The sequence below is a fragment of the Papio anubis genome, chromosome 1, assembly GCF_008728515.1.
Source record: "Papio anubis isolate 15944 chromosome 1, Panubis1.0, whole genome shotgun sequence".
Taxonomy (NCBI): Eukaryota; Metazoa; Chordata; class Mammalia; order Primates; family Cercopithecidae; genus Papio; species Papio anubis.
The window spans coordinates 126,157,541-126,171,295 of NC_044976.1; the positions used below are offsets into that span (position 1 = coordinate 126,157,541).

General features: G+C 39.6%; 1 protein-coding gene across 14 annotated transcripts in view; it reads right to left on the minus strand.

The window, feature by feature from the left end:
* Window positions 1-13,755, minus strand: part of ASH1L (ASH1 like histone lysine methyltransferase) — a 231,662-nt gene that overhangs the window by 140,984 nt on the left and 76,923 nt on the right. For all 14 annotated transcript variants that reach the window (XM_017947692.2, XM_031658272.1, XM_031658333.1 and 11 more), the window contains one exon: window positions 1,599-6,162. In XM_017947692.2, coding sequence (XP_017803181.1) covers window positions 1,599-6,162 — 4,564 coding nt within the window. The remainder of the gene's footprint in view (window positions 1-1,598; window positions 6,163-13,755) is intronic.

Sequence of the window (13,755 nt, forward strand, 5' to 3'; positions counted from 1 at the left end):
TGCACTTGTAGTTCCAGCTACTCGGGAGGCTGAGGCAGGAGAATCTCTTGAACCCGGAAGGCGGAGGTTGCAGTGAGCCAAGGTTGTACCATTGCACTCAGGCCTGGGCAACAGAGCGAGACTCTGTCTCAAAATAAATTAAAAAAATAAATAAACATTGTTAAAACTAAGGAACACTCAGATTCTCCACTTTTAATTTTTTAAAAGTTCATGAATAATGAAAATCAGGCACAAAAAATCTTTGTATTTGAGGGGTTTATCTTTTCCCTAACGCACAAGTTTTTTTATTTTTTATTTTTTTAAGACGGAGTCTCGCTCTGTCACCCAGGCTGAAGTGCAGTGGTGCTATCTCGGCTCACTCCAAGCTCCACCTCCCGGGTTCACGCCATTCTCCTGCCTCAGCCTCTCGACTAGCTGGGACTACAGGCACCCGCCACCACTCTTGGCTAATTTTTTTTGTACTTTAAGTAGGGATGGGTTTCATCATGTTAACCAGGATGGTCTTGATCTCCTGACCTCATGATCCACCTGCCTTGGCCTCCCAAAGCACTGGGATTATAGGTGTGAGCCACCGCACCCAGCCTAATGTACAAGTTTTAAATCTTTTAGGGAAATAATAATAGTAACTAACATTCGCATGCTTACTATGTGATTACTTTTCATAATACCCCTACAAATCCCATTATATAGGAGGTTTAGAGAATATACTGAGATTTAGAGAATTTGGAAAATCGGTTATTTTTCTAGATTACCACTAAAAAAGATACACAAACATATATACCCATAATTTTACTTACAACATCAGAAGGTTTATGGACTTCCTAGAGTAATTTTACAAACTCTTAGGCTTAAGATCTCTCACAAAGAACTTCTAATCTTTTATTCAAATGGCAAATGTTTACTCTTTGTTTTCTATCTTCTCGATTCTTTAAAGGTGTATAATTAAGACAGAAAAAGATGTACAATTCTTTCTAGATGTACAAATGCATTATCTAGATTTTTCTTTTTTCTAATTGAAGCAGCTTTTATGAAGACATCAAAAGGTATCTGCAAAATGAAGTGTGTCTGAATATTCAGTTAAATTTTACAATGCTGAAAATGTCCAATGTTTGAATTTTTATTATGAGACACATAGTACTAACAATATATTCTTCCGGTAACAAAGATGCATTTATAACTACTGGATTAATACACATTAAAAATCCTTCCAGCATTACCTTTTATCTCTTGGGATGGGGGGAGGGCAGGGGTGATGGAAAATCCTGCATACTACTAACAGATCTATGAGCCATTTGTCTGTATAAAACTTGTGTAATAGCCTGTCTACATAAAAAAGATGAATCATTTTTCCTGGTTTCCAAAAGTTATATTTTTCTTTTTTTCCTTTTTGACAATAATACCTCTTCCTAAAACAAAAAAATAATTTAGATATTCCTTATCTTCTCAAATCTAAGGAAAATGAGTACTGAGATTTCAAAATACACTTATAAAAAACAAAAAAAGACATATATATTAAAAGTTCATCTACATTTATCAGGCACCTGTGGAAAATAACCTATTTCTCTAACAAATAACAGGTAACAAAATAACCCTCTTACCTGCCGAAGTCTGTACTGCCCTTTCGTTAGAAGGCAGTGACTCCTTTCTGTGAGACCGATTTAGTGAAGTGTCCTGTGCAGAAAAGAGTCCAGGGCTGTCAGTTAATTTCTTCCGGCCACTGGAGTTAGGGTTGGAAACTCTGCAGCTGCCTATTGCACTTGTGAAAAGGTTTGTATGTTCATCACTGCTGGCTGGCTCAGAGTTGGGAGTGAATCCTCCAAGGGATAAACTTGGAGAACTTTCTGAACAGTCAATCTGTAAAGGTGTCTGCAATCCCAAAGCCAATGGACTAGATTCTGAAGGCTCTCGGTGGACCCACTGTTCCTCTCTGTTTATTAAGCTTTTTGAAGGAGAGAGATGAGGGCAGGACATGTGACAACGGTGCTTTTCCTTATGCTTATATCGCTCTCCAACAGTATCCTTTCCAAATCTATAGCGCTTTAAAGACTCCAGGACAGATCGGGAAGCGCCAGTGTCCATAGAAACCTGGGGTTGTTCAGAAGAACGGTGTTCTCTGTGTTTGTGACGGTGCCTGTGTTTGTGCTCAACCATCCAACCATAGGCCATCTCAGGAGGAACACTGGGGTAGGTACTCATTGAAAGGAGGGGAGTCCTGCTGGTTGTAAGAAAGGCCTCCTGTCGAAGTAGCTTATGCTTTTTCTTATGGTATTTGGCGGGATTGAGAAGTAAATGACCAGCGTGCATATAGGAAGGAGGTGGAAGTGGCGTGGTGAAAGAAGGTGATGGAGGAGGTGGATAAAGAGTGGGAGGATACCTTCCATAGTAACCTAGTCCTATGGGAGCAGCTGTAAGGGGTGAAGGAGAATAAGGCATACCATAAGATGGATAGAATCCAGTACTAGAAAGAGGAAAACTAAGGCTGTGCATAAAAGGCATTTCAGCCATTGCCTCCCTCATCTTAGGGGGTCTCCCTCTTTTCTTTTTTAAGTCAGGTTTTCGAATGTAGTGCAAAGGGTCTAGCGGGAAAGAAGGATGTGTATAGAAACTATTAAAGTTGATTCGAAAGATAGTTGGCAGAAGATCTCGGGGGATAAAATGATGACTTCGATGGGTGATCCGAATTTCACTTAGGCGACTTATAAGTTCCTCCAGCTCTGCAATAAAGTCTGGATCCTGTCTATTTCGAAGCTGGGGATATTTCTTTTTCCGTTTTCGTTTCTGCCTTTTCATCTTGTCATAGCTGAGGTAATCATGATTTCTGCGCTTACATTTGTGTTTATGTTTTTCTTTAAGACTGCTTAGCACTGTAGAGGTTTCAGGGGGAATCAGAGAAACATGCTCAAAAGAATGCCTCCTCTTTTTTTGCCCACAAAATTTCTCTGCCCTGTCTGATGTGCTGTTATTATCTGTTCCAATTCCACTATCACTGGGAATGGTCTCATCACTATGAGACTCACTAATTGGGGAAGGAGTAGCTTCTTTCAGAGATGTGAGTTCACTCAAGTGCGAAGGAGAATTTGGCAACAAAGTAGGAGGAGATAACCGCCTCCTCCCCTTTGAGGCCTTCTTCATTGCAAGAGTCTGAATCATACTGCCCTGTCTGGAGTGTAAATGTAAATATGGCACTGAACTGGGTTCAACAAAACCTGCATCACTACTTACAGGGCTCTGACCTCCACTAGTGCCAGAAGACTGAGAGCAAATAGGTGATGGAAGAATCTCAGAACTACTAGCAGATGAAGGCAGTAATGGGGGAAGAATCTGTCCTAATGCTGACCCAGTTGCCTGCTGAGCTGTTTGCTCAAGAACAGCAAGGCTAGTAGGACTACCAGAAAGAATACCATTTAAGACAGTTTTTGGTTTGCGACCTCTTCTCTTTCCTATATAAATGGTTCCTTTCTTGCTGACATTTATCTGTTGGCCCAATTTAGAGCCAAATGTGGCAGCAAGACTTGATACCGTATTATGGAGTTTGGATTGCACTTTCCCTTTATTACTTGATTCTACAGAACTTGAAAGAATCTGATTCAACAGTTTCTTTCTCTTTAAAGTCTTCATTTTATTTATTTTGCGGATAATTGTTTTCATTAACTGTCCATTGTTTCTCTTGGTAATTTTTTTATCTGGTTCCATCTCAAGGTCACTCATACTACAGACACTTGGCCTATGACTGTCATCTAGGTCATCTGGATCCTGAAGTTGATCCTCGCTCTCAAAGAAATCACTGCTACTTCTATGGTTGTCACTTTCAGATTCTAGCTTGCTTGGACTTTCAGTGGCAACAAATGGAGCCACTGACAGTACAGGTGGCTTCATCTTGACTGGTGACCTCATTTGCCTCTTAGGCCTGCCTCTCTTTTTTGGAAAAGGAGATACAGACAGACTTTGTTTGAAGGAAGGGATTTCAATTTCTGGCTGTAAAATTGGGGGTTCTTGTTCTTCTTTAGACTGTAAAGAAAAAACTTTAGAAGCAGGGATTTTTAAAGTCCTTTTAGGTGGCCCTTCCAGTTGAGGCATCTCCTTAGATTTAGGCCTTCCTCTTTTGGGCTTATAAATATCAGACAAAAGGTCACTAGAGACACACATACTGGAGGATAGTTTGTGAGTAGCAAAAGACTTATGAGATGGTTTTTCACTATCAGCTAAGAGAGCAAGAGATGGAGCTGTGGATTTGCTCAACTTTGGCAATCGGCGTTTAAGGAAGTCATGATCTACAAATGAAGGGGGTCCAATGTTTTTCATAAACTTGGCTGGCTCAGAATTACTATTTGATAGTGAGCTACACGAAACGTTTTTAAAAAGCTCTGATCTTTCTAACTCTAGCCCTTTTGGAGACCGGCATGTGCTTCTTGCCACCACTTTAGTCCACCGAGGTTTTCTTCCTTTTCTTTTTTTTAATGGTTTGGACTGCAAACTAGTGCTTAGGCTTTCAGCAACTTGGCAGTGTTTGTCTGATGCAGATACTGCACCCAGTTTTAAAAAAGGCTTATTACTAAATAAACTAGTGAAGTTAACAACTGAAGGAGTAATAGTATGAATGCTGGATTCAGAAGTCAAACTTGGCTTTTTTCCAAGGGAAGAGCTGATTCTTGGAATATCTATATGGGTAGTTTTTGAATCATTTACCTCTTTATCAATCCCTTTACATTCAATACTAATGCTATGACCCACTGACCTATGACCAACATTCAAGTGGGTACTTTCAGAAGTAAACTGGTTCTTTCCAACAGATTCAGAAATTTCTTCAATTAGTTCTGTAGTAGAACTTAACAGTAATGGATTAGGAGCCAACTGTGAGGAAGTTTCAGGGGGACTTCTGGTTAAAGGATTAACAGATACAGTAGGTGATGGGGAAGGGAGATTGCTTTCTCCTACTGCACTGAAAGGGGATTTAGCCGTAGATACATCAGAAGCACCTCCCATTTGAAAGTCCGGAGAAGTGCAATATACAGGAGGCTGCTTTTCATGCTTTGAGGTTTCATAAGATCCCCTCTCATTGGATGAGAAACTGTCTTGCTGAATGGATGTTCCTTCATTAAACATTTCTTTCTCCAAATTAATGGTTTCTTTTCGTACTGAGAACTTTTCCAATATGCTTTCTTTAGTCTGCCGTATAACATTCTTTTCAAAAGTTTTGCTGGTGGCACTGTCTTTCAGGGATTCAGAAAGTTCCTGACTGTCCTGATTATTGATGTTTGTACTACAAGAAGCCTTAAGTGGTTCCTGAGTGGGGAGCAGTGCTTCGGCTTTAAGGTTTATGGCATCTTTACTGATCAGACCTGCCAAAGGACAACTCACTAGTTTCTTTCCAATGTCCTTATTAACCAATCCCATTGCTGAACTTGCTACAATCTTCTTTGCACAGTCCTTGGCCACTAAGCCAACAGTAGAACCCAATTTCTTTCCCAAATCTTTATTAACCAGTCCAACCACAGTGCCAAGTCCTAACTTCTTGCCAGACTCTTTATTCACTAAACCTGGAACAATACCAATTCCTAGCTTCTTTCCTGAATCTTTGCTTAGCAATCCTACTGTAGTGATAGTTCCTGGCTTTTTGCCTAAGTCTTTATTAATGAATACCGCTGTAGTGCCAGTTCCCAGTTTTTTCACAGAGTCCTTATTGACCAATCCTACTGCTGCATTAAACACTGGCTTTTTCCCAGGATCTTTAGTTACCAATCCAACTGCTGTGCTGATAGTTGGCTTTTTTATTAAGTCCTTATGTATTATTCCAGCTACAGAGCCAACACCTGCTTTCCTGATCAAATCCTTGCTAACCAATCCTGCTGTAGTGCCAGTTCCTAACTTCTTCGGTTTTGTCTTGGAAGACTTGGAAGGAGGACAGGTAGCAATCAGTTGTGCCAACTTTTCTGTTACACTAGTTCCTCCATTAAGTAATGCTCTGTCCTTTAAATCAGGATCCCGGCTACCAACAAGAGTAGATGGTGTTGCGTTAATATAATCTGCCATTTCTGAGTGTACTGGAGATAGCTTCTTAGACAAAGGATTGTTTTCTCCCTGTGAATGAAGATGGATGACTTCTTCAGACTGGCATTCAATGGCTGCAACATCATCTGCTTTCTTGTACAATTTTGAAGGGTCCTAAAATTTGAACAAGAAAAAAGTTAAAGAGGGAGTAAACCTTATACCACTTCAGCTTAGCTTAACAATCCAACAAACTAATGGATCACATATCAGATATACAATAGGCAACAGAGGCTTTTAAAAAAAACTAATATTATACCAATGGCACAGTATGTTAGCTCATCTGCTGCTATACGAGAGGCTATAATGGTATATTATCTTTGTTGACTTTCAACACGATAAAACTACATATTAGTGGGTCTTTAGAAATATCCCTGATATTTTTGACATTTTTAAAATGGCAAATCAATAGTCTATTTTCATCTTACTTTTGACTGGGTAAATATAAATGAAGCATATGAAGGTACCATTTTTGAAAAGAAAATTATTTTTAGCTACAGTATCTCATGGTCTTCATCTAAAATAATAGTTTACTGCCTACCTCCTTCATTGACTTAAATGATTCTAAACCTATAGAAGACAATCCCTAACCTACTTCTACTCTTTTATAACTCATTCTCAATTATGGTCTTGAGTGAGCAGTAGAGTTCTCTCTTAATGTGGAATAGGAAAGACAATTTAAACATTCATATTTTCTTCAGAATGTGTTTTTATATAAAATCTTAGTGGGAAGCAACATTTAAGTCATTTACTGTAAACTGCTGTCTAATTCATGAATCCTCACTATATACTCTAGAAATAAATTCACTACTTCACACAATAGTCTGTTTTACTTCTGGATAACCACTGAAGAGTTCTTCCTAACTATACAATACTCATGAAAGAACTGAATAAATATAAAGTTATACTGTGTTTGTGGATAGGAAGACATAAAGATAATTTTCCCTAAGCAAATTTATAAATTAATGCAATCCCAATAAAAATACCAACAGATTTCTTTGGCATTCAGAAAAACTGATTATAATGTTCAATGGGGAAAACAGATATGAAAGAATAGCTAGAAAAACCTAAAATGTAGAAAAGCCAGGGAATAACCATACCAAATATTATTTTTTTAAAGCCCCAATCATTGAAACAGTATAGAAGTGACAAATGAAAAGACAAACCAATGAAATAGCATAGAAAACATAAAACCAAATTCAAGTATGTATGAAAATGTACTGCATGGAAAATGCTACAATCTAGTTATAAACTAGAAAAATTCCATATGCATTTAACTACATCCTTTAACCCAGAAATCCTACTTTGAGGGTCTATCCAAGATACACTCTTAAAAATATAATGTCTGCACAAGGGTCCAAAATGTACCACTATTTTAATATTTTAAAAACCCTAAAAAATGCAAACAATTATCTACAGGAAACTGGCTGAATAAATTAAGGTACATCTGTACAATGGAATACTGAGAAACTGTCAACAAAAACAAAAGTAGGAGGAGTAGGAGGAGATATCAAATACAGTGCTATGGAGTGATTTCCAGGATATATTATTAAATGGAAAAAAACAAGGTTGAGAACAATGGTTATAATATGCTATGCCTTATACATATAATATACCTTGTGTATAAGAAAGTGGGAATGAAGAATATGTATATGCATATTGATTATATTTTAAAATGGAATGAACCAAAGATTAGCGAAAATAGTGACTTATGGGAAAGTAAACAGGGATAGAAGCTAGACCTCTATGCATCTAACTTTATGGTTTTTAGTTTGGAAGTGTTTTACATAGTTATGAAACAAAATTATGTATAATAAAGGAGAACATCCCAAATCTCTAAATATTAAAAACAACAGGCCGGGCGTGGTGGCTCACGCCCGTAATCCCAGCACTTTGGGAGGCTGAGGTGGGCAGATCACCTGAGGTCAGGAGTTTAAGACTAGCCTGGCTAACATGGTGAAACCCCACCTCTACTAAAAATACAAAAATTAGCCGGGGGTGGTGGCATGTGCCTGTTAGCTACTCGAGAGGCTGAGGCAGGAGAATCGCTTGAACCTGGGAGGCAGAGGTTGCAGTGAGCAGAGATTGCGCCACTGCACTCCAGCCTGGGCGAAAGAGCAAGACTCTGTCTCAAAAACAAACAAAAAATTCATCTATTCAATATATAGAAAATTAGTTATATAAGTATATGAAAAATAATTATTTTGAATTACTATAAAACACAATATTGAGAATCTACATCCTAAAATCTCAAAACATTACCCAAAAAACAAACAAGCAAAAAACCCAGCCAGGTGCAGTGGCTCACACTTGTAGTCTCACCACTTGGGAGGCTGAGGTGGGCAGATCACCTGAGGTCAGGAGTTTGAGACCAGCCTGGCCAACATGGTGAAATCCCATTTTTACTAAAACTACAAATATTAGCTGGATGTGGTGGCGGGCACCTGTAATCCCAGCTACTTGGGAGGCTAAGGTATGAGAATCGTTGAACCTGGGAAGGGGAAGTTGCAGTGAGCCAAGATCGCGCCATTGCACTTTAGCCTAGGTGACAAAGCAAAGCTCCGTCTCAAAAAAAAAACAAAAACAAAACAACAAAATGCCAGGTGCAGTGGCTCATGCCTATAATCCCAGCACTTTGTGAGGCCAAAATAGGTGGATCACCTGAGGTCAGGAGTTTGAGAGCAGCCTAACATGGTGAAACCCCGTCTCTACTAAAAATACAAAAATTAGCTGGGCATAGGGGCTCATGCCTGTAGTCCCAGCTACTCAGCAGGCTGAGGCAGGAGAATCACTTGAACCTGGGAGGGGGAGGTTGCAGTGAGCCAAGATAGTACCACTGCACTCCAGCCTGGGCAAAAGAGCGAGATTCCGTCTCAAAAAACAAACAAACAAACAAACAAACAAACACCAAAACCAAAAACCAAAGAACCTCTACCACTCTCTCTGCGTGTTTTTTTTTTTTTTTTTTTTTTAGAGATGGGGTCTTGCTCTGTCACTCAGGCTGGAGTGCAATAGCGCAGTCATAGCTCACTGTAGCCGTGAACTTCTGGGCTTAAGCCATCCTCCCCGGCCTCAGCCTTCTGAGTAGTTGGGCCAAAAGGCAGAAGCCATCTTGCCCAGCAAAAGGAAGTGGTAAATTGCCCTCAGTGAGCATATTACTGGTAATACACAGAGTATAGTAATTTTGAATTTAAATAGATAGATGACTAACAGATACATACATATAATAAGTAACCATGTGAATATCACTAGGAACCAAAATGCTGGAAGAAAAAAACATACAGCTATAAAATCAAAGAAGTAAAAGGCTATAAGATAGAATGAAAAATATATGAAATCTATCTACCTCTCTATCCAATAAAATGCCTACAAACATCGGCAACCATGAACACCTCAAGACCGTGGTCTCTAAATACCGTTTCCCATTAAAATGAACCAGGGCTCCTGCAGAAATGACTGTTTCCAAATATTAGACAATAAATGTAAAAGATGATCCTAGTGACAGGAATATAACTCTAGTATCTTCACTTTGAACTAGTCACTATGTTTTTGTATTAAATTTTCCATAATGAAATGTGTTTATTGAATAAAAAAAAGTTCTTCCTAAGAGTAAAGTGAAATATATTTTTCTGCAACTTTCACTTACTGGTCCAAGTCTCACTTTCTAAAAATCAGAGTAAATCTAATTCCTCTTCTTCCCAATGGTTGTCAGACATTTGAACTCAACCAAAATATTTAACTTCCTGACTCAAGTTTCACTTCTTTCTGATCATTTTCTGATGCAAGTGTTTAAGTTTGTAAATACCCCTGTTTACATGTGGCACCTAAAAATGAACACAATACATCCAGTACTTGACTGACTCAGAATAAAGGGAACTATCTCTTCTTTTGGACTGGACCTTGTAATTTTGCCCAAGGGCAAACTGGCTTTGATAGTCTCATATACTCAGACTTATGTTAACTTGAAATTAAATAAACCAGGCCGGGCACAGTGGCTCAAGCCTGTAATCCCAGCACTTTGGGAGGCTGAGACGGGCAGATCACAAGGTCATGGGATCGAGACTATCCTGGCTAACATGGTGAAACCCCATCTCTACTAAAAAATACAAAAAAACTAGCCGGGCAAGGTGGCAGACACCTGTAGTCCCAGCTACTCAGGAGGCTGAGGCAGGAGAATGGCGTAAACCCGGGAGGTGGAGCTCGCAGTGAGTGGAGACCCGGCCACTGCACTCCAGCCTGGGCGACAGAGCAAGACTCCGTCTCAAAAAAAAAAAAAAGAAATTAAATAAACCCCACACACTTTCTTTGCGTTATATTAAAGAATCCCAGGGAGGTGGGGAAGGTTAATGGGTACAGAAAATAAAAAAAAAATAAAAAATAGAAAGAATGAATAAATAAGACCTACTAATAATTGATAGCACAACAGTGTGACTATAGTCAATAATCATTTAATTGTACATTTTAAAATAACTAAAAGAGTATAACTGGATCATGTGCAACACAAAGCATAAATGCTTGAGGGGATGAATACCTCATTCTCTATGATGTGATTATTACGCACTGCATGCCTATATCAAAACATCTCATGTATCCCACAAATACATTATGTATCCACAAAAATTAAAAATGAAACAAAAAACAATTCCCATTCATTACTTTTATAGTTACTTTTAAAAACAAATATTGTTTTAATTTTAAACAGATTTATGCCTGAAAATGACACTTCCAATTTTAAAAGTTATCCTTAAAAATGTGAACTATGATTACACGCAGTTAAAAAAAAAAAAACTCTGGCTGGGTGCAGTGGCTCATGCCTGTAATCCCAGCACTTTGGGAGGCTGATGTGGGCAGATCACCTGAAGTCAGGACTTTGAGACCAGCCTGACCAACAGGGAGAAACCACGTCTGTACTGAAAATACGAAGTTAGCAGGGTATGGTAGCACATGCCTGTAATCCCAGCTACTTGGAAGGCTCAGGCAGGATAATCGCTTGAACCCGGGAGGGGGAGGTTGCTGTGAGCTGATATCATGCCACTGCACTCCAGCCAGGGCAACAAGAATGAAACTATGCCTCAAAAGCAAGCAAACAAACAAACAAAAAGCCTCACGAACAACACTGAATTAATAGATCCAGAAAAACAAAGTACATACTCTGACTTCATTTATATAAAGACCACAAAGAGGAAAAATTTATTATGATATTAAAAGTCAAAAAACTTGTTACTCCTGGTAAGGACAGTAATGAGAAAGAAGTCCAACGGGTTCTTACTGGGTGCTAGCAATGTCATACTACTTTTTTATTTTTTTTAAGAAAGAGTCTCACTCTGTGGTCCAGGGTGGAGTGCAGTGACCTGATAATAACCTTCAACTTCTAAGCTTAAGTGATCCTCCCACCTCAGCCTCCCAAGTCTAGGACTGCAAGCACAAGCCACCACACCATGCCTGGCTAATTTATTTTTTTTGGTAGAAATGAGGTCTTGCTTTGTTGCCCAGGCTAATCTCGAAGTCCTCGAGGCTCTAATCTCGAGGCTCAAGTGATTTTTTCCGCAGCTTCCCAAAGTGCCGGGATTACAGAGTTGAGCCACCGCACCTGGCGAACACATTTCTTAAACTGAATGCTGGTTGTCTGATATGGCTGAGTTCATGAAAATTCGCTGAGCTGTTACCTTTACGATAGGTATTTTTCTCTATGTATGTTATATTTCAATAGGAAGTTATTTTTTAAAATCTGTCTAAAAGTAAAGTAGAAACATGTTCAGCTTCCTTAATTGGCTAATGAATGTGTTCAACCCTGGTTTATCACTTTTTTTTTTTCCAAAATAGAGTCTTGCTCTATCGCCCAGGCAGGAGCGCAGTGGCACCATCTCGGCTCACTGCAACCTGCGCCTCCTGGGTTCAAGCAATTCTCTGCCTCAGCTTCACGAGTAGCTGGGATTACAGGAGCCCGCCACCATGCCCAGCTGATTTTTGTGTTTTTAGTAAAGATGTGGTTTCACCATCTTGGCCAAGCTGGTCTTGAACTCCTGACCTCATGATCCACCTGTCTCGGCCTCCCAAAGTGCTGGGATTACAGGCGTGAGTGAGCCACTGTGCCTGGCCTGGTTTTTCACTTTTACCAGAAATAAATATCTGAGAGAAATTAAAAGCAGTTTAAAACAGAGTTCATATCCCACAGTAAATGGTCTATTACTAAATAAGGCACACAGATAATCTGATGTTGATTTCAAAAATCTTTTCTTCCAAATTCTGATACTATACAAAATAAATGAATGAGACAACATTAAGATTTTGAGGTCAGGTGTGGTGGCTTATGCCTGTAATCCCAGAACTTTGGTAGGAAGAGGTGGGCAGATCACGAGGTCAGAAGATTGAGACCATCCTGGCCAACATGGTGAAACTCCACCTCTACTAAAAATACAAAAAAAAAAAAAAACAAACAATTAGCAGGCATGGTGGCGCGTGCCTGTAGTCCCAGCTACTCAAGAGGCTGAGGCAGGAAAATCGCTTGAACCCAGGAGGCAGAGGCTGCAGTGAGACGAGATCCACGCCACTGCACTCCAGTCTGGGCAACACAGCGAGACTCTGTCACGAAAAAAAAAAAAATATATTGAAAACTGTATTTGGTACTGATATTATCCTCTTACATTTGAAAGAACCCTTTAAAATGACTGATAAGAGGTATCACTTTAAGAGAATATATTACCAATTAGGCACCGAAAAAGATGCTGTATTAAAACATGACATTAAGCATGTAATTTTTTCCAACAGGAAAATAGCTTTATTCCAAATATAAAATATTCTCATTTTAAAAAAAAGAACCAAAGTATAAACAGTATCTTTCATGAATAAAGACTTTACGTTTCAGATATTTTACCGTATACATCAAAATAAACAAGTGTACATTCTTTTCTACAAATGGAGCCAACAATGCTTGCTGTTTTGTAGCCCATTTGCTTTAAATGATATGACACCTTTATGTGTAAATAAATGAAAAGTTAGATGTTAAATTCAACAGTTTCACAATAGTTCATAATTCATAAAATTAACCACCTACTGACTGTACTTAAATAGTTTCTGGCTTTTTGTTACTATAAATAAAATGGTAGGCTGGGCGCCGTGGCTCATGCCTGTAATCCCAGCATTTTGGGAGGCCAAGGAGGACAGATCATCAGGTCAGGAGTTCGAGACCAGCCTGATCAACATGGTGAACCACCCTCTCTACTAAAAATACAGAAAAATTAGCTGGGTGTGGTAGTGCACGCCTGTAATCCCAGCTACTCAGGAGGCTAAGGCAGGACAATTGCTTGAACTCGGGAGGCAAAGGTTGCAGTGAGCCGAGATTGAGCCACTGTACTCCAGCCGGGGAGACAGACCAAGGCTCCGTCTCAAGAACAACAACAAAAAAAAGCCCGGGCGCGGTTCCTCACACCTGTAATCCCAGCACTTTGGGAGGCCGAGGTGGGTGGATCACGAGGTCAGGAGATCGAGACCATCCTGGCTAACACAGTGAAACCCCGTCTCTACTAACAATACAAAAAATTAGCCGGGCGTGGTGGCGGGCTCCTGTAGTCCCAGCTACTAGGGAGGCTCAGGCAGGAGAATGGTGTGAACCCAGGAGGCGGAGCTTGCAGTGAGCCGAGATGGCGCCACCACACTTCAGCTGGGGCAACACAGCGAGACTCCGTCTCAAAAAAAAAAAAAAAAAAAAAA